We start from the raw sequence: 22297 nt of genomic DNA, 5'->3' as shown, positions 1-22297 counted from the left end.
GACAGCCAACCTCTCCCTCGGGGCTGCTGTGGGGTTTAAACCCTCCTTGTCGAGTCCGGCTCCTGGCTTCTCCCTCTGGACGTGAGCCAGCTGCCATGTGCTGCTCGGTGACCGGGGGGGTCCCTCTGAGCCCGCTGCCCGCCTAGATGAAGGAGCACCTGCCGTGTGGGGGGTGCACGTGACCAAGACGACAGCGCCTCGCAGGCTTCCGGCGCCTTCCGGGCAGGTGGAGGTGCCTCGCCGCCCACGTCATGTCCTCTCTCGCTGCAGGCCTACTTCGAAAACGACTGCTGGGTCAGATACTTCCTGCACACGGGGCATCTGACGATCGCAGGCTGCAAGATGTCCAAGTCACTGAAAAACTTTGTCACCATCAAGGACGCCCTCCAGAGACACTCAGGTAAGCGGCAGCGGCGGCTGGGCGGGTGTGCCCGAGGCGCGGCCAGCGGGGCCCCGGCCTGAGGTCCCCACCGTCTCCGCAGCCCGGCAGCTGCGCCTGGCCTTCCTGCTGCACTCCTGGAGGGACACGCTGGACTACTCTAGCAACACCATGGAGTGTGCGCTGCAGTACGAGAGGTTCATGAGCGTGAGTCCCCGGCCCTGCCCGTCAGCCCGAGCGGTGCCCGCTAGCGGGGCCACAGCCCCTGCCCGGGGGCACGACGCCTGCAGGGTGCGGGCTCTGCCGCCCCTCGCCTGCCGCAGGCACCCCTCGGGCGCGTCCTTCCTGCCCAATGAGGAAAACCCTCGTTGTGCTCTGAGTCGGTCGCCACGTTCAGGCTCCGCGGCCTCGCAGGCCCTACCCGCGGCGGATCCCCCGGGCAGCTCCTTCGCGGAGGCGCTGGGCGTAAAAGCTGCCCGGATGTCGTTAACTTGCGCTCTCTGCCGCAGGAGTTCTTCCTAAACGTGAAGGACATCCTGCGCGCGCCTCGCGACCTCACCGGCCAGTTCGAGAAGTGGGAGGATGAAGAGGTGGAGCTGAACCGGAAGTAAGACGGAGCCTCCGCCCGGGCGGCCGCTGTCCCACCACGCCGGGGTGCGCCGGCCCCGCGGGCGGCAGGGGCGCTGGCCGTGGGCCGCGGGCGGTTCCAGGCGCTTGGCCGGCCCTGAGGGCTCCCCTCCCCGCCCCCCAGCTTCTACGACAGGAAGGCGGCGGTGCACGAGGCCCTCTGCGACAGCGTCGACACGCGCTCCGCGCTGGAGGAGATGCGCGCCCTCGTGGGCCAGTGCAACCTCTACGTGGCGGCCAGGAAGGCGGCGCGGAGGAGGCCGAACCGCGCGCTGCTGGAGGGCGTCGCGCTCTACCTCACCCGCATGCTCAAGGTGGGCCCGGCCCTGCGCCAGCACGCCGCGGGCGCGTCCGTGCCCCTCCCCTGTCCCAGTGCCCCCTGTCCCACGTGTCCCTCCCCTGTCCCACGTGTCCCTCCCCTGTCCCCGTGCCCCTCCCCTGACCCCATGCCCCTCCCTGTATCCCGGTGCCCCTCCCCTGTCCCCGTGCCCCCTGTCCCACGTGCCCCTCCCCTGTCCCCGTGCCCCTCCCCTGTCCCCGTGCCCCTCCCCTGTCCCCGTGCCCCTCCCCTGTCCCGGTGCCCCTCCCCTGTCCCACGTGCCCCTCCCCTGACCCCATGCCCTTCCCTGTATCCTGGTGCCCCTCCCCTGTCCCGGTGCCCCTCCCCTGTCCCCGTGCCCCTCCCCTGTCCCCGTGCCCCTCCCCTGTCCCCGTGCCCCTCCCCTGTCCCACGTGCCCCTCCCCTGTCCCACGTGCCCCTCCCTGTCCCAGTGTCCCTCCCGTGCCCCTCCTCTGTCCCACGTGTCCCTCTCCTATACCCCTCCCCATGTCCTGGTGCCCCTGCCCATGTCCTGGTGCCCCTCCCTGTGTCCCAGTGCCCCCTGTCCCAGTGCCCCTCCCCTGTCCTATGTGCCCCTCCCCGTGTCCCGGTGCCCCTCCTCTGTCCCATGTGTCCCTCCCCTATACCCCTCCCCATGTCCTGGTGCCCCTCCCTGTGTCCCAGTGTCCCCTGTCCCGTGTGCCCATGGGCTGCAGAGACGGGCCGGGTGGGCTCCTCGGCCGAGGCGCTTGGTCTCCGCCAGGGCTCTGCTCCCATGTTCCTTCCACGCGAGCCCGTGGCGAGCCCTCGCCCCCACATGCGTCCCAGGCGGACAGTGCCGTGATGCTGTGGCCTTCTCGAGTCCCTGCAGGGCAGGGTCTTTCCAGGCCACGTGGGGACCCGGCACCGCTCACCTCTGGGTCCAGTGGGCGCTCCAGGGGCTTCGGGAGGAAAGGGGGCGGGGGCTGCCTGGGATCTGCCCAGGAGCGGGGGGTCAGGCAGGGACCCTCGCTCGGCCCTCCGGGCCCCTTGGGGCTGCTCCTCCAGTGCGTCAGCAGCTGTCTGTCCGTCTCGCCCTTGCTGAGACATGGCCGTGGATCCGTGGCCTGTCACAGCGTGGCCTCTCGGGCCCCGTGGGTTTGTTCAGTCCTGCTTCTTTCCTGGTCTAGATTTTCGGAGCCATCGAAGAGGACAGCGCCCTGGGGTTCCCAGTCGGAGGTCACGGAACGGGCCAGAACGTGAGTCGACCCTCCCCTGGGCCCGGGGCAGCCGTGCTGTCCGCCGACCCCTGCCTTGAGGTCGCCCACCCCCTGGGGAGGCAGCACCCACTGGCTGTGTCCAGTGCCCTCGGGGGACACACCCAGCCCGAGCTGCTCGCCCACTCACACCTCGCTCTCGGGGTACAGGCTCCTCTGGCCTTGGGGCTCACCGCCTTCCGCCGCCCCCCCTGGGTCACTGGAGGCGACAAACACGTCTGCCTCCGAATTCTTTCTGAACGCGCAGCCTCAGGGTTGGTGGGCACATCCTGCACGACCTTCTGGGGGTGTCTCCTGGCTCTCGATTAAGCCGCGGCCCGGGGCACCATTGATTCTCCTCCGCGCTCACGTTTCATCGCGTGTGACCCTGCGACCAGGAGATGGCCTTGGTGAAGCACTGCGTATCCTGCAGCACGGTGGAGGCCCCTTCCGCCCCGTGCCGGGCTGCTCAGAGCCGCTGCCAGGCCTCATCCGCCCGCAGCCGCGCCCAGGGCCCGCCCCCCGGCCCGAGCAGCACCTGAGGCCGGGTGCTCTGTCCCACGGAGGCAGCAGCCGGGGCCTGTGGGTGAGGGATGCTGGCGTCTCAGGGCTGCCCTCTGGCTGCCCGACCCGTGCCCCCAGGCTACTCCAGGGCCTCCCCTCCCCCATCAAACTGCTCCTGTCGTTCGCCTAGAACACGTGTGTAAATACTTAACTGCACCTGCCTAGAACATACATGTAGATACTTAAATGCAGCTCCCTAGAACGTGTGTAAATATTTAACTGCACCTGCCTAGAACATGCGTGTAAATACTTAAATGCACCTACCTAAAACATCCATGTAAATACTTAACTGCAGTTGCATGGAACATGTGTGTAAATACTTAAATGCAGTTGTCAAGTTCATACACATAAATACTTAACTGCAGCTGCCGTCATTTAAATGGAAACAGGAACTGGAAACTGAGAACAAAGTGAAAGGCGGGCCTTGTAACACGCCGTGTTCTGTAATTCAGAGGTCTCCCCTGGCACCCCTAGAAAGCCGTGCCAGGGCTGTGAGTCGAGCGCCACGCCGTGCCACGTGCCATGGCTTTGTCGGCCTTCGAACTCGCTGGTCGGGTGTTTTCAGGCCTTGCAGTCTGTGGCCCTCCGGTGCTTTCCAGAAGGAAAGCCCGCACGGCTCCTTTGTTCTCTCGTGCAAACGATGCTGAGATGTTTATTTTCTAAGAGAAAAAACCGCCTCTCAGGTCGAAGGCAGGCTGCCTGTGAACTTAGGAAGTGTTCTTGAACCTCGAAAGGCCGCGGTGGCCGGGGGGCTTCAAAGGTGCTGCAGACAAAGGCCCCCGGGGGTGCCAGGCCTCGGAAGGCGGCTCATCGGAACCGGCAGCCGCAGCAAGAGGGCGACCTGCCAGGCCGAAGGGCACACGGCCCCCAGGTCTCGCCCCTGAGTTCACGGATGAACGTCCAGTCCAGACTCAGACATGGGGCTGCCGGGCCCAGGCCTTCTCCTGCCCCCGAGGAGCCCCATCCCCAAAGGCCAGTCTCTTCGAGGGGTTGCCCCCCAGCCAGCGGAGGCCCAAGGGTAGAGCCAGCGGCCCGTCTGCTGCTGGTGCTGGTGTTTTCAGCATTTTCCTTTTGTGTGTTGAGCTGCTGAATGGCTCGAGGCTGAGAGACCCTGCTCAAAGCCTACACACAGTTCATCCCACTAGAAAAGTCGGACCCGCCCCGTCCAGAAGCTTCTCCACAGAACCTGCGAGGGTCTTGCCCTCGCGCCCCCCCTTCGCCAGCGTGTCCTGCGTTCCAGGCCTCCCGGGGTCACTGCAGACAGTGAGCGCTGGAGAGGGCAGGCCGCCCCGGGGCAGTCCTCCTGAACCCGCAGAGCCACACCACCGTGCGCGCGGGAGAGGACACCGGGTGGGAGGGAGCGACCGTGGGGCACCCCTTCAGAATCCCTGGGTCTCAGCGAACAGCCTTTCGTAGAAACAGCCAGCTCAGCCACAGGGACAGGCTTTGCCCAAACTTCTGACCCGGAAGCCATGTGAGCGGTTGAACAGCGTGTCGGGTGACGGGCCCCTGCAGCTGCTCCTGCCCCCTGACCTGGTCTCCCAGCATGCCTGTGCCGTGCGCCCCCGGCCCCCCACCCTGGACGCGCTGATCTTGCACGCTGCGGCGACGTCCCCCAGCCCGCTGCCCCACGGCAGCCCACGTGGCGCGTGGCCCAAGCAGGGGTAGGGCCGGCACGAAGGGGCGAGCCCGGCTCTCCCGGTCAGCTGGAGCCGTTCCTTCCGCAGCTGGAGGCCACAGTCATGCCGTACCTTCAGGTTTTGTCAGAGTTCCGAGAAGGCGTGCGGAAGATCGCCAGAGAGAAAAGAGGTGAGCCCGGGCCCCCCAGAGCGGCCTCTGTCCGCACCGCAGCCTTTGACCCGGGGTCTGCCCCTGCCCTGGGGACATTTCACAGCGTCCCTGCCTCTGCTCGCTAGAGCGACGGCCACAACTGTCTCCAGACCTTGGCACATGTCCCCTGGGGGGCAGAATCGCCCCTGTCGAGAACCTCCAGTTTAACCTCATTTGACGTAGGCCTGCCGGGCCGCGGGCCAGGACCCCAGGATGCGGCGAGAGAGGCCCGTTACCCAAAACGGGCAGAGGCCAGGGCCTGCGCCGGTCTGTCCCTCGCTCCCTTCCCTCGCCTCGGGGCCTGGTTCTGCGTGCGGGATTCCCCAGCAGTCGAGCCATGCTGGGTCCGGCGCCTTCTGCCGCAAGAAGACCAAGCGGCCAATGCAGAGGCCCCAGGACTGGCAGCTCCCAGGGGCGCCTGCGTCATGGGGGGCGGGGGGGCTGAGGCCCCAAGCCATCAACACCAGGCTCGCCCAAGAACGCCTCGTTCCCTGATATTCCTGAGGTGCACGAATCTTATTAGCGTGCAGATTAGTGTTGTGTACTCGTTACTGTGTATTTAAGACTGATAATGTCGGCTCTAAATATTCCATTTTTTAGCCGGTTTATAGATCTCTATATAATTTATTGGAGAAGTAGGCTTACAGAAAAATCCTGCAGAAAACACAGAGTTCCCATATAATCCCCTAACTCTTAGAAAATTCCCTCTTAGTAAGACTTGGCATTCGCAGGTACCTCTGTTACAATTGATGAAGCAATACTATTGAGATTTACTATTAGCAATATAGTTTATATTAGCATTCACTGTTTCTGTTGTACAGTTCCATGGATTTTATTTTAGATTTTATTGTAGTAACTTACAAAACCTAAATTTTCACTGTTAAACCACATCCAAATGTATAATTCAGTAAGTGTTATCACATTCGCAGTGCGCTACCATCACCATCATCCATCGCCAAAACTTCTCCATCACCCCGAACAGAAACCCTGTACCCATTGAGTATTAAGTCCCTGTTCCCTTACCTGGGCCCTGTATAAACTGTATTTTAATTTCTGACTCTTAAGGTTTTTCTTATATATATATTTATATATTTTTTCATCCTTTCACTTTCACCTTCATAGTGTCCTTGAATTTAAGGTGAGTCTCTTGCAAACAGCATTAGATGGATCATATTTTTTTAATCCATTTTACTAATCCCTGCCTTTTGAACGGAGAATTTAATTAATTTACATTTAAAGTAACCACTGATAATGGAGGATTTTCTTCTGTCGTTTTGCTATTGTCTTTGTACGTCTTACACACTTTTTTGTCCCTCAATTCTTCCATTAATGCCTGCTTCCATATTTATTTAGTTTTCTGTAGTGCACCATATCGAGTCCCTTCTTATTTCTCTCTTTATGTGTTTTTCAGATATTTTCTTAGTGCTTACCATGGCACTTAAATCTAACACCCCAAATCTATAACAGTCACGTTTGATTTGATACCACCTGAACTTCAACAGCATGCACATACACTTTCTGTACCCCTCCAGCCCCCCACCTTTTTGTAATTACAGTGCAGCAGCACTGGCACTTGCAGTCACCCTCGTGCTCCCTTTACTGGAGGTGTTCTTTCCATGCTCCTTTGGTCCACGGTCTGTTTCCATCTCTTTCCGTCTGTAGAACTCACGTTAGCATTGCTTGTAGGGCAGTCTAGTGACGATGAACACCTCAATCTTTGGTCTTTTGCTTATCTGGGAATGCCTTAATCTCTCCCTCATTTTTTTATTTTTTACTTTTAGGAGGTACCCGAGGACCATGTACCCAGGACCTCGTACATGGGAAGCAGGCACTCAAACCACTGAGCTACCCCCATTCCCTTGCCCTCATTTTTAAAAGACATTCTCACCCAATATAAAATTCTTGGCAGGCAGCTGTTTTCTTTCAGCACTTTAAGTATTTCATCCCACTGCCGCCTTTGCCCCCATAGTTTCTGATGAGAAATCAGTCCATAATCTTGCCAGGACTCCTTTGTACGTAACTTGTCATGTTTCTCTTTCAGCTTTCAGAACCCTCCCCTCGCTCTTGGCAGTGGATGGTTTGACTGATGTCTGGGTGTGGTTCTCTCTGAGTCTACCTTGTTGGGGTTCGCTGGGCTTCTTGAATGTGCATATTCATGTCTCGTTAAATTTGGGAAGTCTTCTGCTGTTATTTCTTTGAATATTCCTCCTGCCTTTTCTCATTCTGGGGCTCTCACACTGTGTGTGCTGGTCATTTGATGGTGTCCCACAGGTCTCTTAGGCTCTGATCAGGTTTTCTGTTTGTTTTTTCATTTTTTCTCTGCTCCTCACACTGAATCTTTCAGTTATCTTTCTTTTAGTTCACTGATTGTTCTGCCGGCCTTAATCTGTTGCTGAAGCCTGCTAGGAAGTTTCTTCTTCTAGTTAATGTGGTCTTCAACTCTACTATTTCCGTTTGGTTCCTTTTTAAATTTTCTACTTCTTTATTGAGATATTCATATTGTTTGCTCATCATTTCCTTAACATCTTTTAGGTTTTATTCTGTGTTTTCTTTTATCTCCTTGAGCATAGTGACAGCCTTTCTTTAAAAGTCTTTGTTCAGTATGTCTAAAGTTTGGTCTTCTTCGTTGAAGGTTTTTGGATTTTTATCTTGTTCCTGTGGATTGGCCATCATTTCCTGTTTCTTCATTTGTCTTACAATCTTTTGTTGCACATTGTGCATTTTGGTATTTTAATCCGTAAACTCTAGAATTTAGTCCCTGAGCTGTCTGTTCCTTAAGTTTGTATCCAGCTAGAGATATGACAGAGATTTTCTTGAGTGCCAGGAACTACCAAAAACACCTTTCACTGTCTTTGTACATCAGCTCCCCGTTAGTGGTGGTCTCTGCGTTTAGCCCTCCAGTCAGGGTGAATGAAGGCAGGGCGCTCTCCATCTTTTCCGAGCCCCTGTCGCGTCCTTGGCTTGTGCCTGCAGGCGGCCTTAGGCATTTCCCTGCTGACATGCTCCCTACGAGCAGACCTAACTCCCTTCCAGGGTGCTCCGCTGTCTGTCTCAAAGCAAATAACTCTTTGTCCCAGGCCACTTGGGCTTGTTCCTTACACTTCTTTGGGCATCTGCAGGGCAGGTACTGAGATGGCCAGCCTGAGATGCGTCTCCTGCTTCCGTCCTTCAGGCCGCCACCCGCCGGCAGCCCCGAATGTGCACGCTGCTCCAGCTGCACCAGGGAGGGGTGGGGGGCGTCCAGTGAGCACCCCGAGAGCCTCTCTGACCGTTGGTAAAGGTACTTCTTCTTGATTGGCCCCCATCCTTTGCTGTGTCCTGGAGTTTTGAGGAGTTGGCTCTGCCAGCTTTTGCCGGCGGTTCACAGAGGGCGCAGGACCCCAGAGCCCTCAGGCCACCTTCTCGGTCCTCTGGACCCTTAGGCCGGTCTGCTTTTTAAAGTTGTCGGACACAGCAATGAGCAGCAGCAGGCGGTCAGTTTGCTTCTTGCTCTGCACAGTTCCAAATGGGTGACTGGTGACAGCTGCTGTCACCTCTCCTGGGGTGTAGAACGTGCCGGGCCCTGCTCCAGCTGCGTCCCAGTGTTTCCTCATTGAGTCCTCGTGATTCCACAGAATTCAAGTGCAACCAAGAAGCGAGGGGACCTGTTTGGGGGGGGGGTGTCCCACTGGGTCATTGGTAGACCCCCAAGTCTGGCCCCAGATGCTGCCACCACCTTCAAGCACCCGTGGTGCCTTCCCCTGGCGCTGAGAAGTCTTGTTGGCCCTCACCCAGCCCCGATGCTGCAGAGAGGCTGCTTGGCACCAGGAGGCACATCAGAGAGGGGGCCCCAGACAGCAGACCCCCACCAGCCGGGCTGGGCGCCCTCATCGGGGAGCAGGCAGAAGGCCCAGGGAGAGACCTGTACCAGCTTGTGTGGGAGCCGCGAGGGGGCAGCGGTCAGGGGTCAGTTACACCTGGGAAGTTACACCTGAGGCGCACCTGCGGCCTCCTGGGCTTGGAAGGGGCTGCGAGCAGGAGGCGGGAGGCCAGGGGAGAACCTCGGGTGCGTGAGGAGCTGGGCGCCTGGGCGCCACGCCCGGGAAGGTGCGGGGCTGAGCTGCACGGGACCAGAAGGGGCTGGGCGCAGCGGCCGGGGCTGGGCGCAGGTGCCCACCGTCCAGTGGAAATGCAGGTGCATGTGGCGCGAGGGGAAACAGGCTCACGGGCGTCTGCGAAGGCCTCCGGGCCGCGCTCGCTGGCAGGTGCCAGCACACCCCTCCCTTCTGAAGCCCTTCTGGAACGAGGTGCCGCCAGAGCCTCGTGTGCCAGTGGGCCTTGGGGAGCCCCCGGGGCAGGCAGCCCCTCCCGGCCCAGGTCCTGGGGCCCTTCCCCTGGCCGGACGCCGTCGTGGTGAGGAAGCTGCTTCCCCCACTTGGCCCCGCGGGAGGGCCTCACGTAAGCGCGGCCGCTGCACCCGCTGCATCTGCTGCCGGGAGGGTGGAGCGCCGCTTCCGTGACGCCGGGGAGGGGGTCTGCCCAGGCCAGGCAGGCACTCGGGTCCCGAGACGTGAAGGCGGCTGCCAGTCCTATGGAGCCCGCGGCGGTGGCGGTCTGGGCCGTGGTCGTGCGTGGCGCCGTTCCATGTGGTGTGGCCAGTGCTGCCGAGGGAGACCGGTGCTGGACGGGTGACAGACCCAGAGTAGCCGGGGGCCCATGCGCGACCCTCGTCGCTCCAGCGTAGAGCGCGTCCACAGCTGGGGTCGTGAAGCCTTCCGGGCTGTGCCCTCCAACACGGCGGCCCACGACGTCCTCCCCGCCAGATCCCCTCGTGGCACAGCTCAGGGCTCGGTCAGAGCGGCCTGGGGACCGCCGGGATAGGGGCTGGCCCGGGGTGTCCGGCTTGGGAGCGAAACACGCTCTGGGGCTCTAGTTTCTAAGCGGAGTCCCCAACCGGGGCAGGACGCTGGCCCAGCGAGCAGGCGGCCATGCTCCCCGAGAGGGTCCTGTCCCTCGAGCCCTGACCGGTCCCACGGGCGGCAGCAGACACGCAGGGGCGAGCCCGGCTCCTCCCCGCCACGGGGATTCTCCCCCAGCTAGAACTGCTGGAAAGGGGCGAGCTGCCGCGGGGGGCCAGAACCGTTGCGCGGCGAGCCCGCCAGCCCTGCGTTCCGGGGGCACCACGCGTCCGGGGGGTGGGGGAGCCCGTCCTCTGCCCCGGGAGCCCCCCGTGCCTTCCCCCACCTCAGCCTGCCTCAACCAGGGTGCTCGGGCGCCCCATCCCTTGGGCCGGTGGGGGGAGCGAGGACGTTGGCCCTTTTGCCTCCGGCAAAAGTTCAGTTCGAAGGCCACCCCCAGCCACCCAGCCCACCCGCCCTGTTGGCCGAACCAGCCGCCGGGGCAGGTGTGCGGCTCCTCCCCATAGCGTCCTCGTTTCTTTCTCTTTTTTTTCAAAGATTTATTTATCTCCGTTTATTTATTTCTTCGCCCCTTGTTGTTTGCACTTGCTGTCTGCTTTTTTTTTTAGGAGGCACTGGGAGCTGAACCCGGGCCTCACATGTGGGAGGGAGGCACTTAATCTCTCGAGCCACCTCTGCTCGTTTGTCGTGTCCCTCGAGTTTCCTCGCTGTGTCTCTCGGTTGTGTCATCTTGTGGCATCAGCTCACTGCGCCAGCCCGTTCAGCAGCTCGCTGTCTTGCTTGAGCACCAGAAACAGAACCCGGGACCTCCCGTGTGGTAGGCGGGAGCCCAGCCGCCTGAGCCACATCTGCTTCCCCTCTGTGTCTGTTTAAAGTTTTTATTGTGGTAACAACTGCCCATGGAAGTGTCCCTCTGAGCACTTCCACGTGTACCATTTGATGCTGTTTGTAGCTTCCCCTTCCTCTGGCCCAGCCGGGAGCCAGGCCTGGCCAGGAGGGCGTGTATGCCCCCAGCCCACGCCCCCCCACACCTCCGAAGCTTTGAGGGGTCCTGGTCGCTGGCTGCTTTTGAGCCCCTGAGGTGCTCTCACCCCACAGAGGCCGGCCTGACTCCCCTGCCCCTTTCTGGCTGTAGAATGGGGGGCCTGCCCGGCCGGGGCCCCCAGGGTGATGGTGCTGCCAGAGCCAGTGGGCCTGGCATAGCAGGGCTGTGAGGGGCCCCGGGTGGGCTGGAGGGATGCTGGGCAGGGTGGAGGGGCCTGTGCCAGGCGGGGTGTGGAGGGACCCTGGGCAGTGGCTGGAGGGGTGCTGGCCCCGCCTCCCCGCCACCGAGGCCTGGGGTTGGGGTACTCTGCATGCCGTGCTGGGAACTGGCCTCATTCCCGCGCAGCGTCCAGGCCTGAGCTGAGGGGCCTGCCCTGCCGACCCCACCGGAAGGGCCGGCTTCCCAGGCCGCCATCGCCGCCTCCCCCACGTCCCACGCTGGCCGGCCATGGGCCTGTGGCATGCCCTGTGGTTTTGTCCTCGCAGTGCCCGAGATCCTGCAGCTCAGCGACGCCCTGCGCGATGACGTCCTGCCCGAGCTCGGGGTGCGGCTGGAGGATCACGAAGGTGGGCCGCGCCGCCGGGGTGGGGGGTGTGGGGGCGCGGGCAGCGCCGCGGAGGGCCCCGGGGGGGCAGGGCCGGGGCCGGCGTCCTACGCTGATAGCGACGACGAGGGCGGGGGCGCTCGCGCTCAGGCATAGTCCTGGGGCCCCAGAGCCCTGTGCTGGCCACCCGGCTGGCACGTTGCCCACCCCGTCACCTCACGACGAACGGCCGCCAGCGCCGGTTCCCGTTTGGGAGGCTTTCCTGCCCGCTCTGCCACCGGCCGGCCCAGCCCCGGGTGCTGTTGGCCGGCACCGCCGGAGAGGACACGCCTGCGTCAGCCATTGTGGGGGCTCGCAGCTCGTCTGCCGGCTCGGTGGGCTTTTGGTTTGTTTTTTCTGCACAGAGCGCACAGAGAATCATTGCTTTTTATTTTTATTTTTTTAAAGATTTATTTTATTTATTTATAACTCTCCCCTTCCCCCCCCACCCCGGTTGTCTGTTCGCTGTGTCTTGGTCCGCTTCTGTTGTTGTCAGCGGCATAGAAATCTGTGTCTCTCTTTGCTGCGTCATCTTGCTGCGTCAGCTCTCCATGTGTGCAGTGCCATTCCTGGGCAGGCTGTGCTTTCTTTTGTGCTGGGCGGCTCTCCTTACGGGGCGCACTCCTTGCATGTGGGGCTCCCTACACGGGGACTCCCCTGCGTGGCAGGGCACTCCTTGTGCGCATCAGCACTGCGCATGGGCCAGCTCCACACGGGTCAAGGAGGCCCGGGGTTTGAACCGCGGACCTCCCGTGTGGTAGACGGGCGCCCTAACCACTGGGCCAAGTCCGTTTCCCACTGATTTTTAAACACTCAAGTGATAAGGCTTCCTTACGGCTTCTGGGTTTTATGTTGCCAAGGGCTGGGTCTTCTTTCCTGATTTTGAAACGCCCCTGGTGCAGCGTAGTTCAGAGGCCTGCCGCTGGCCCCTGGCAGGCTGGCCTGTGCCCAGGAGGAAGGAGGGACCCCGATGTTCACCGCTGGTATCTGCCAAAGCGCCCCAGACCGTGGTCCCTGCGCCCCGGGCCCTGGGTCAGCTTTGGTTAGGGGGGTGCAGCTGGGGCCCCGGCAGGCGGTCTGGGCAGGGTGGGGGAGGACCCCGGCAGCCCCCGCCCCATCCAACAAACCACTCGTTTTCCAGGACTTCCGACCGTGGTCAAGCTGGTGGACAGAGACACCTTGTTGAAGGAGAGGGAAGAGAGGAAGCAGGTGAGTGGGCGGGGAGGGCGCCCACCGGTTCTGGGGCCCACTCGTGTAAGATGAGCGCCTGTGCCTGGATTGAAAATCCCGGTATTCATAAATGTCAGAAAGGGAAATTAAGGTATAAAAAAATAGGTGGCTTGGTAACCACTTGGAAATTTGGTTAACAACACCAAGAAAAACCCCAATATATCTTTAATGGAAGGATCTCCTTTTAAAAACTGGCCCTGGTCTGGGTGAAAAATCAGCCCTTTGAGTGAACCGTGCCGCTGAGAGCTCCTGGTCTTACTCTTTCTTGCTCTTTCCTTGTGCTTTGTCTGTTTTAGAACAGGTGTAGGGCCACGGGAAAATCCCGCGGGAAGCGCACGTTCCAGTACACCCGCCCTGCTAACTCTCGGCCTTAGTGTGGCGCCTTTACCGTCGAGGAGGCAGCCTCCTCCGACTTGCCTTCCTAACCGTGCTCTGCCGCTGACACTGGAGTTCACTGTCAGTGGCACAGGCCTGTCCTGGTGACACACACAGCCCGAGTCACCTTAGCCACGCGGCTCAGCGGTGTGAATTACAGTCATGCCGTCGTGCTGCGGCTCCCCACCCAGGCTTCCCCATCAGCCCAGTAGAAACTCTACCCATTAAGCACTAACTCCCCTTTCCCTACCCCCGGCCCTCAAATTTCAACTCTGGATTTGCATATTTTAATTATTCTGAATGGGTAGGATCACACACTATCTGTCCTTGGTGTCTGGCTTGCTTCACTCAGCATGCTCTCTTCAAGGTCACCCGTGTTGTCGCCCGTATCAGAGCTTCATTCCCTTCTGTCTACAGATGAACAACTTCCCACCATAGGGATCGACCACATTTTTTTTTTTTTTTTGAGGTACCGGGGCTAGGGATTGAACCCGGGACTTGTGTGTGGGAAGCCAGCGCTCAGCCACTGAGCCCTGGGCTTCCCTGAGTTGGTTTTCTTGTGTGTTTTGCTTGTTGTTTGTTTTTGTTTTTCCAGGAGGCACCAGGAACCAAACCTGGGACCTCCTGTGTGGGAGGCAGGCGCTCAGCCACTTGAGCCACATATGCTCCCAGGCCGCCTTTTTCAATCCATTCTTCCATTGGTGGGCAGTTGGGTTGCTTCTGCCTTTGGGCATTTGTGGATGCTGCTGCTGTGCAAGTATCTGAGTATTTTTTTGGGTATATACCTAGGAGTGGAACTGCTGGTAATTCTTTTTTTTTTTAAGGTATATTTTCTTTATTTATTTCTCCTCCCCATTTAGTTTGTGCTCTCTGTTGTTGTGTCCATTTGGTGTGTGCTCTCTGTGTCTGTTCATCTTCTCTTTAGGAGGCACCAAGACCCAAACCTGGGACCACCCTGTGGGAGGGAGGCGCCCAATCGCTTGAGCCGCCTCCCTCCGCTCCCTGCTCTGTTGTGTCTCACCTTGGGTTTCCTCTTTGTGTCTCTTTGTTGAGTCATCTTGTGTCAGCTCACTGCACCAGCCCGTCATGCCAGCTCACTGTCTTGCTTGTCTTCTCTAGGAGGCACCGGGAACCGAACCTGGGACCTCCCATGTGGTAGGCGGGCGCCCAACTGCTTGAGCCACATCCGCTTCCCATATGGTAATTCTTTGTTTAGCTTTCTGAGGAACCCCAAACTGTCTCCACTGGCTGCAGCATTTTACGTTCCTCCCAGCACTGGGCCGGGGGTCCCGTTCCCACACTGTCCCAGCACTCGTCAGTTTCCGCTTTTTCAAGTATCCACTCTAGTGGGTGTGAAACGGTGCGTCACTGTGGACAGGAGTTGCCTTTCCCTGATGGCTGATGTCTGTGAGCGTCTTTCATGTGCGCACTGGCCGCTGGCATGACCCTCGGGAGAAATCCACTCAGGGCCTTGCCCAGTTTTGAATTGGGTTGTCTTTTTGTGATTGAGTCGTGGCAGTTCTTTGTTTATTCTGGATATTTAACGTTTATGAAATACATGGTTTCCAAATATTTTCTCCCATTCTGTGTTTTCAATTTGTTGATAAAGTCCTTTGAGGCACAAAAGTTGTAAATTTGGATGAAGTCTCTTTGCTTTTGTTTGTTTCTCCCGCTTTGGTGTGAAGCTAAGAGACCGTTCTCTCCCCCAGGCCCTGAAGGCGCTTCCTGATGTTTGCTCCTGGGAGCTTTCCTCTATCGCTTGCTTGCTTGCTTGCTTGCGTTGGTATATTTGGGCCTCTGGCCCACCTGAGTTTATTTTTATACAGGGTACGAGTAGAGGTTCGCCTTCATCCATTTGCATATGGAATCCAGTTTTCCCAGCACCATTTGTTGAAGAGACTGCTCTGTCCCCATTGAGTGGACTTAGCCCTCTTGTCAAAAGTCAGTTGACCATAGATGTGAAGGGTGATTTTAAAATTTTCAATGCGATTTCATGGTCTGTCTGTCTTTGTACCAGTACTATTCTGTTTTGGTTACTGTAGCTTTGTAATATGTTTTAAAATCTGGATGTGAGTCTTCCAACTTCATTCTTTTTCAACATACATTTTTTATTCTGGATGCCTTAACCTTCTATATAAACTTGATGATTGGTTTTTCCTTTTCTGCAGAAAAAGACTCTTGGACAATTGACTGGGATTGCATTGAGTCTATAAACAGCTTTGGGTAGAATTGACATCTTAACACTATTTAGTTTTCCAATCCAAGAACATGGAAATGGCCTTCCGCTTATTTAGTTCTTCTTTACTTTCTTTTAGCAATGTCTTGTGGTTTCCTGTGTATGACTCCTTTACGTCCTTGGTTAAATTTATTCCTAGATATTTGATTCTTTTAGTTGCTGTTATAAATGGAGTTTGTTTCTTGATTTCCTCTTCAGATTGCTTATTACTAGTGTATAGAATTTTTTCTGTGTTGATCACATATCCTGCAACTTTGCTGAATTGTTTATTTGCACTAGTAGCTTTGTTGTGATTTTTCAACATTTTCTGTGTATCAGAGCTTGTTATCAACAAATAGTAAATAAATAGAAGTATAAGAGGAAAAAAAAAAACAACAGAAAACCAAGTAAGGCAAGTTATACTTCTTCCCTTTCAATTTGGCTGACTTTTATCTCTCTCTCCCTTCCCTGAATATTCTAAACTTTGCTGTCTACTTGCTAGGACTTCCTGTGCAATGTTGACTATCAGCGGTGACAGTGGGCATTCTTGTCTTGTTCCAGATCTTAGAGGAAAGCTGTCAATCTTTCACTCTTGATTAGGATGTTAGGGTGATTTTATCCTTATCAGGTGGAGGACGTTTCCTTCTCTTCCTCTTCCTTGGGGTTTTGGTCAAGCAAGGCTTTTGTCAAATGCCTTTGTCAATTGAGACGATCATGTGGGTTTTTTCCCCTTCAGTCTATTAATGTTGGGTATTACATTAATTGATTTTCTTCTATTGAATTTACCCTTGCAAGCCTGCGATAAATCCTGCTTGACCATGGCGTATAATTCTTTAAGTATACTGTTGCGTTTGATTTGTTAGCACTGCATCTAGAATTAGGTTTCCAGGGGACATGGTGGGGAGAGGGAATAGGGAATTAAGGCTTAAAATGGGGAGTGTCTATTTGGAACGGTGGAAATGTGTTGGTAATGGGTGGTGGTGATGGCAGCACCACGACCGAGTGTCATTAACAGCACTGAAATATGTATCAGTGTGGTTAAAAGGGGAAATGTTCTGTAGTATATCTGGTACTAAAAAATTAGCAATAAAAACCCATGGAACTACACAACACAAACAGTGAATCCTAAGTTAAACCATGGACAATAGTTAACAATGCAATTATAAAAATGTGCTTTCATCAGTTGTAACAATATTACCACGCCAATGCAACAATAATACCACAGTGTGACATGTGGAAATCCCAAATTTTATGCCTGATTGTCCTATAAACTCACGACTTCTCTAGTAAAAATGATAATAGTGATAATACAAACCTAAAAAGTATAGTCACATACCAAAAGTACAGGGCAGCGGTCCTGGAGTTTGTAATGACGGCTGTGGCTCCCTTTCTCGGGGGTACTTCTTTATGCTGCTGCTGTCCACTGCCTCGTGTCCTTCCCTTCCCTAGCATTGCTCGCAGGGCAGGTCAGGTGGCGACAACCTCCCTGAGCTTTCCCCTGGGAACGTCTTCATCTCTCCTCATTTTTAAAGTGTCCCTGGACATAAACTTCTTGCCTGGCAGTTATTTTCTTTCAGCACTTTGCACATTTCACTCCCCTGCCTCATCCACTGGTCCTGATGAGAATTTGGCGTTTATTCTTGCTGGGGCTCCCTTGTACCGCCACGTGGCTTTCCTTTGCACCTGTCAGCATTCTCTCCTTGTCTTTGGTGGTTGGCGGTTTGCCTGTGTGTGACATGGGTCTCTCTCAGTTTATCCTGCTTTGGGGTCTTTGGGATCCTTGAACACGCATATTCGTGTCTTTTTTTACATTTGGGAAGTTTTTCATTATTTTTCGAATATTCCTTCTGACCCTTTCTCTGTTTCTCCACCCTCTGGGACCCACATGTGTGTCTGGGTACGTTTGGCAGCATCCCACAGGCATCGCAAGACCTGTTCACTGTTCTTTCTTCTTTCTTTCTGTGCCTCTGCCTGCATCATTCAATTGTCTTGTCTTCGAATACACTGATTCATTCTTCTGCCAGCTGCAGTCCACTGTCAAACACTTGGGGGAATATTTTTTTCTGTTATTGTGGTCTTCAACTTTCATACTTGTGTTTAGTTCTTTTTTTTTTTTTTTTGGTTCATTTTTGTAATTTCTATCTCATTGCTGAAACTCACATTTGGTTCAGTATTGTTTTCTTTATATCCGTCTTTGTGTTTTCCTTTGTGCTTTGAGACCATCTTTTGAAAGTCTTTGGTATGTCCAAGGTCTGATCTTCTTCAGTGATTGCTTCTGTTTTATCTTCTTCCTTTGGATCGGCCATCATTTCTTGCTCTTTTGTTGCACGCTACACATTTTAATATTTTAATGTGTTAGCTCTAGGATTTAGAGCTGTCTGTTCCTTAGGTTTGTCTCCAGCTGATGCTATAACCGCGATTTCCTCGAGTGCCAGGAGCTAACAAAACGAGCCAGCCAACCCAAAGGTCCCTTTCACAGTCTGCAGACTGGCTCTGCGTTGGCTGGAGCTCCTCCCCCTGCCGAGAAGCTCAGCCGTGGCCAGGCACAGATCCTCCGTGTCTTCTCCGAGCCTGTGTCTGGTCTTGGCTACGTGCTCATGCCCTTAGAAATTCCTGTTCTCGGGGGCTCAGAATGCTGGAGCCTGGGAAGGGGCCACCGGGGCTGCCACGGGGAGGGGGGTGGCCAGCGTGGAGAGTGAGCTGGTCGGGGTGGGGGCAGCTTTCTGGAAGGAGACCGGGAAGGGGAGGGATGTGTCAGGCGTGAGGGACCTGCCTGCGCGTGGACGCGAGGGGACGTGCTGAGCGTGCCACTCCCTGGGCACACCTGTCCACCAGGCAAGAGGAATGACAAGCTGGAGCTTGAGAGAGTTCTGGACAAAGTGTCGGGTGTGAGCCACATGCAGACTTGTCCCCGGCAGGGCGTGGGGAAGCCAGGCAGCCCGAGCTGTGCTGCGTGGTCGGACCCTCCCAGCCCCCTGCCCCTTTCTTCCCCGTCATCACCGCGGCCTGCGCGGCCCTTGCCGAGCCCGACAGGGAGTCCTGGGGGGCTGCGGCTTGTTGAGGCCACAGCATGTGGGCCTGCTTGGGCCCACCACGGATGTGACCTGGGGCTGATGTGGCTGCCAGGCGCAGGGGGTAGCTGGGCCCACTCAGGCCATGTGCGAAGAAACAGGCACCAGCGCCTGCAGCCCCCAAATTGCTCAGGAGCATAATGCTGCGGCCTGCTGTGCCCAGGCAGGCTGGCCGGGAAGCTGCTTGCTCCTCTGGTGGGCGCTGGCTGTGAGTGCTGGCCAAGGGGCGCTGGCCACAGGTGCCGCTGCAGGGTGCAAGCCAAGGGGTCCTGGCTGTGGGGCGTTGGCCGCAGGTGCAGGCTGAAGGGTGCAGGCCACAGGTGCAGGCTGAGGGGCGCTGGCCGTGGGTGCTGACCATGGGGTGCAGGCTGTGAGGTGCTGGCCACGGGCGCTGGCCGCAGGTGCGGACTGAGGGGGACAGGCTGAGGGGTGCTGGCCATGGGTGCTGGCCACGGGTGCAGGCCACAGGCGCTGGCAGGAGCTCGGCCGCTACCCAAAGGAGGCCCGTGTTTCCAGGCAGCAGAATCTCATCCCGCAGAGTCTGCTGCGAGGAAACACCCAGGCTGGCTGCTGTCTGCCGATGCCGGGGCCGCCCGCTGCCTGTCCCCAGGGTCTGGCGTGGCTGTGAAGTGGGTGCAGGACGGGTGCTGGGCCGCTGAGGCCACGAGGCCACGAGTTGATAGGTCACTCGGCACCCTGGCTGTGTCCAACTCTCCCCCGGAACATTCCGGCCAGTGCGAGTGCTCGTCTTTACGAAGAGGGGGGCTGGCCCCTCCTCGCCCCCCCTCAGCCCCCTGCTGCGCAACTCCTCGGCCTCTTGTCCCTCAGCCTTGCCGCGGCCCCCTCCCAGCACCCCAGCTCCAGGTCTCCAGCTCCCAGACAACCTCCCTGGGCCCCGCTCGCCCTCCCAACCCCTCCCAGCTCCGCACGAGGCACCCCTCCCCATCCCTCCCCAGGTTCCTTATCTGGTCACCTGGCTGCTCTGCTGCCGTCGGTCTGCCCATGACCCCCAGTTCCCTCGGGCCCCGCGATCCAGCTCCCCCCCACTCCGCTGGGCTCCTGAGCACCTGAAACGTCACTCTCAGCTCCCCAAATCTGCTCCACCTTCTCGTCCGTGAAGGACACGTCTGTCTGCCCGTGCTCAGGCCAGGTGTCCCCAGGGGCCCTGGTCCCTCCTCTGTGCCCGCAGTCGTCCCCTTGCCGGCCCCACCATGGGAACCAAGCAGAGCTCACTCCAGCAGCCCCCGCTGTCCCGGGCCAGGCCGCCCCTGCCCCCCGACGCTCCCACGAGCCGGCGCAGGCCCCCAGCTTCCTCTGCAGCCCTGGCCATTGACGGTCCCCTTCCCCGTGGAATTGGCCCTCAGTCCTGACCTGGCTCACGAGCCACCCGCCACCTGGGCCTGCTGGCCTCTGCGCCCTCCCCTTCCTGCTCGGGCCTCCGCCCCTTCCCCAGCGGCCCCAGGCCTGGCCTGTCACCTGGCCACTGTTGGGAGCAGCCGTCCCTGACCTCTTACCACGTGTCCAGCAGGTCTGTGGGCTGAGGCCGCCACACTCGCTGGAGCCGGGGCAGTTTGGGCCAGAGAGGCGCACGGAGTGTCCCCTGGGGCGCGCGCCCGAGTGACAGTCAGTGACGTGCTCAGCGTGCCGCCCGCGCCAGCCCTCAAATGCCAGGCTGGGTCCCCACGCGCCCTGGGGTGTTGTGCTGGGGGCGGCCGCTCAGGCTCAGGCCTCAAGGCCGGGCCATGGGAGGAGGCGGGCCGGGCCTGCCCATGCACCTGCCCACCTCCCCGTCGGGCCCGAGGCCCCTAGGCCCGGCTCACGGCCACTGTGCTGCTCTTCTAGGTTGAAGAAGAGAAGAGGAGGAGGAAGGAGGAGGCCGCCAGGAGGAAGCAGGGCCAAGAGGTAGCGCACACATGCCGGGGCGGTGCCTGCTGTGGCGTCCGCACGCCAGGCTCCCACTCCCCGCGCCTGCCGGGGCTCTGCTGGGGCACCCAGCTCGCCGGACCCTCACGCGAGAGCAGCCCCGCGCCCAGCTCACGGTGCCTCCCACCCGGTGCCCACGGAGGCAGGAGGCCGGGCGGGGGCTCCGGTCCACGCTCTGCTGCGCCCCGCTCCCTCGTGGCTTCCGTGGGGCAGAGGTGACCGTGCCGAGCCTGGGAGAGGGCTCTGCTTTCGTCTGAGCTACCCTTCCCTGCAACTCCCTCTGCGCGGTCCCCACGGACCCCCCGGGCTTTCGGGCTTTGAGGGCCTGGACCTGGAGCACGTCGGGGTGGCGGCGCGAGCGGAAGCTGTTGAGTTCGGCCGCAGCCCCATGTCGTGTCCGCAGGCTGCCAGGCTGGCGAGGATGAAGGTTCCGCCCTGCGAGATGTTCCTGTCCGACAGCGACAAGTACTCCAAGTTCGATGAGAACGTAAGGGCTCGCTCCCTCCCCCGGAACCGCGTTGGCGCGCACTGGCCTGGGGGGCCCTGAGCTAGCGGGGTCTCCACCTGGCCTCCACCTGGCCTGGGCTTTCACGGTTCAGCGTGTCCCAAGACGCATGTTGGCCTCCCGCCCGGCAGGGCCGCCACCCAGCGCCCTCGCCAGGGCTGAGCTCACGCAGCGCCGGGGGCGGGGCGGGGGCAGCCGTTGGAGACAGCAAGGGCGCGCGCCGCGCTGACGGCCGCCCTGTGCTCCGGCGGTTGCAGGGCCTGCCCACACACGACGCGGACGGCAACGAGCTCAGCAAGGGCCAAGCCAAGAAGCTGAGGAAGCTGTTTGAAGCTCAGGAGAAGCTCCACAAGGAGTACCTGCAGATGGCCCAGAACGGCAGCCTGCAGTGAGGCGTGAGACGCGGACCCACCGCCAGGGCGGACCCCACCGTGCCGCCCGCGTGTCCCCAGTTAAGAATTCTGTTCGCACAGCTTCGTGTGCTCGAGGGTTTGAGACCGTCACAATAAACCGTCTGACCGTGAGGCCACCTAACAGCGACCCTGCGCCGTCAGTGCGTGCCACCCGCCCGGGAGGTGCTGCCAGGTCAGCAGGCCCCCGTTTGGGTGCTTGGGCAGCGGAGCCGAGTGACTCCTCTCCGTGCTGATGGCCGTCGGTCAGTCTTGGTGCTCGGGTCCACGGGAAGGTGTGGGCGTGGGTGGGTGGCCACGTGCTCGCAGCACCCCCGGCGCCCCAGCAGGCTACCCAGCTGGCCTGAGGAAGTAACAGATAAGCTGCAGGTTCTAGAGCAGCGCCACGCCCGGCAGCTGCCAGACGGATGGCTCAGCCGGCAGGACCCAGTGCAGCAGGGGCCTCGCCGCAGCCTCGGTGCTGGCCGTCCCCTGGGCCTGGGGCCAGGGCGCTCACTCAGCTTAAGAGTCACGCGCAGGCGAGCCGCTGGGCTCTCCATAGCCACCAAGGGGGACGTCAGCAGGAGTCGCTCACTGCCGTGCACCTGCCGGGGCTGAGCCCCCACGAGGGAACCATGAGGACAAGGAGAAAGGCCTGCGTTTGGGCCAACAGGGTGGGAGAGGCGAGGCGCCACGTGCCGGCGGGGCAGCGGGCAGCACCTGACCAGGGGCCTTGACACTTCGTCCCGGCCGGCCCAGCTGTAGGAAACTTTCCTCAACAAGACAGCGCAGCCCGCAGCGATACGCACGTGCCGCCACCGCACACGGGTGCACGGGAGGCCCAGGCGCCCGGCAGGGCCCAGCCCCGGCCTCTGGCTTCAAGCCCTCTGTGGCTTTGCCAGCTGCAGGGGTCACTCAGAGAGCGGCACCCCCCTGCAGAGCAGCTGTCAGGTGACCCTCGGCCAGTTCCTGCCCCACAGTCTCGCCCTCGGCCAGCTGTGGGCTCCCCCAACCCCCACTGAGTGCCCACTGCCCAGCACCTCTTCCTTCCCTCTTCTCTCCCGCTTTTCCCAGATCTTCCTCAGGTAGCATGCTTGGACCCCCACCCG

At 59.0% G+C, this 22297-nt stretch overlaps 1 protein-coding gene across 1 annotated transcript in view; it reads left to right on the top strand.

Annotated features, from left to right (window-relative positions):
• The window catches only part of CARS1 (cysteinyl-tRNA synthetase 1), a 59167-nt gene extending 37834 nt beyond the window's left edge, over window positions 1-21333 (top strand). Inside the window, exons 12-22 of the mRNA XM_004460350.3 lie at window positions 271-400; window positions 483-586; window positions 889-986; window positions 1131-1320; window positions 2495-2563; window positions 4852-4933; window positions 11383-11463; window positions 12622-12689; window positions 20214-20273; window positions 20698-20781; window positions 21057-21333. Coding sequence (XP_004460407.1) covers window positions 271-400; window positions 483-586; window positions 889-986; window positions 1131-1320; window positions 2495-2563; window positions 4852-4933; window positions 11383-11463; window positions 12622-12689; window positions 20214-20273; window positions 20698-20781; window positions 21057-21191 — 1101 coding nt within the window. The 3' untranslated portion in view covers window positions 21192-21333. The remainder of the gene's footprint in view (window positions 1-270; window positions 401-482; window positions 587-888; window positions 987-1130; window positions 1321-2494; window positions 2564-4851; window positions 4934-11382; window positions 11464-12621; window positions 12690-20213; window positions 20274-20697; window positions 20782-21056) is intronic.
• Window positions 21334-22297: the final 964 nt, after the last annotated feature.

Source organism: Dasypus novemcinctus, chromosome 10 (assembly GCF_030445035.2).
Source record: "Dasypus novemcinctus isolate mDasNov1 chromosome 10, mDasNov1.1.hap2, whole genome shotgun sequence".
Classification (NCBI taxonomy): domain Eukaryota; kingdom Metazoa; phylum Chordata; class Mammalia; order Cingulata; family Dasypodidae; genus Dasypus; species Dasypus novemcinctus.
Note: the sequence above shows the minus strand (reverse complement) of the source record. Positions and strands in the feature narration are given on the sequence as shown.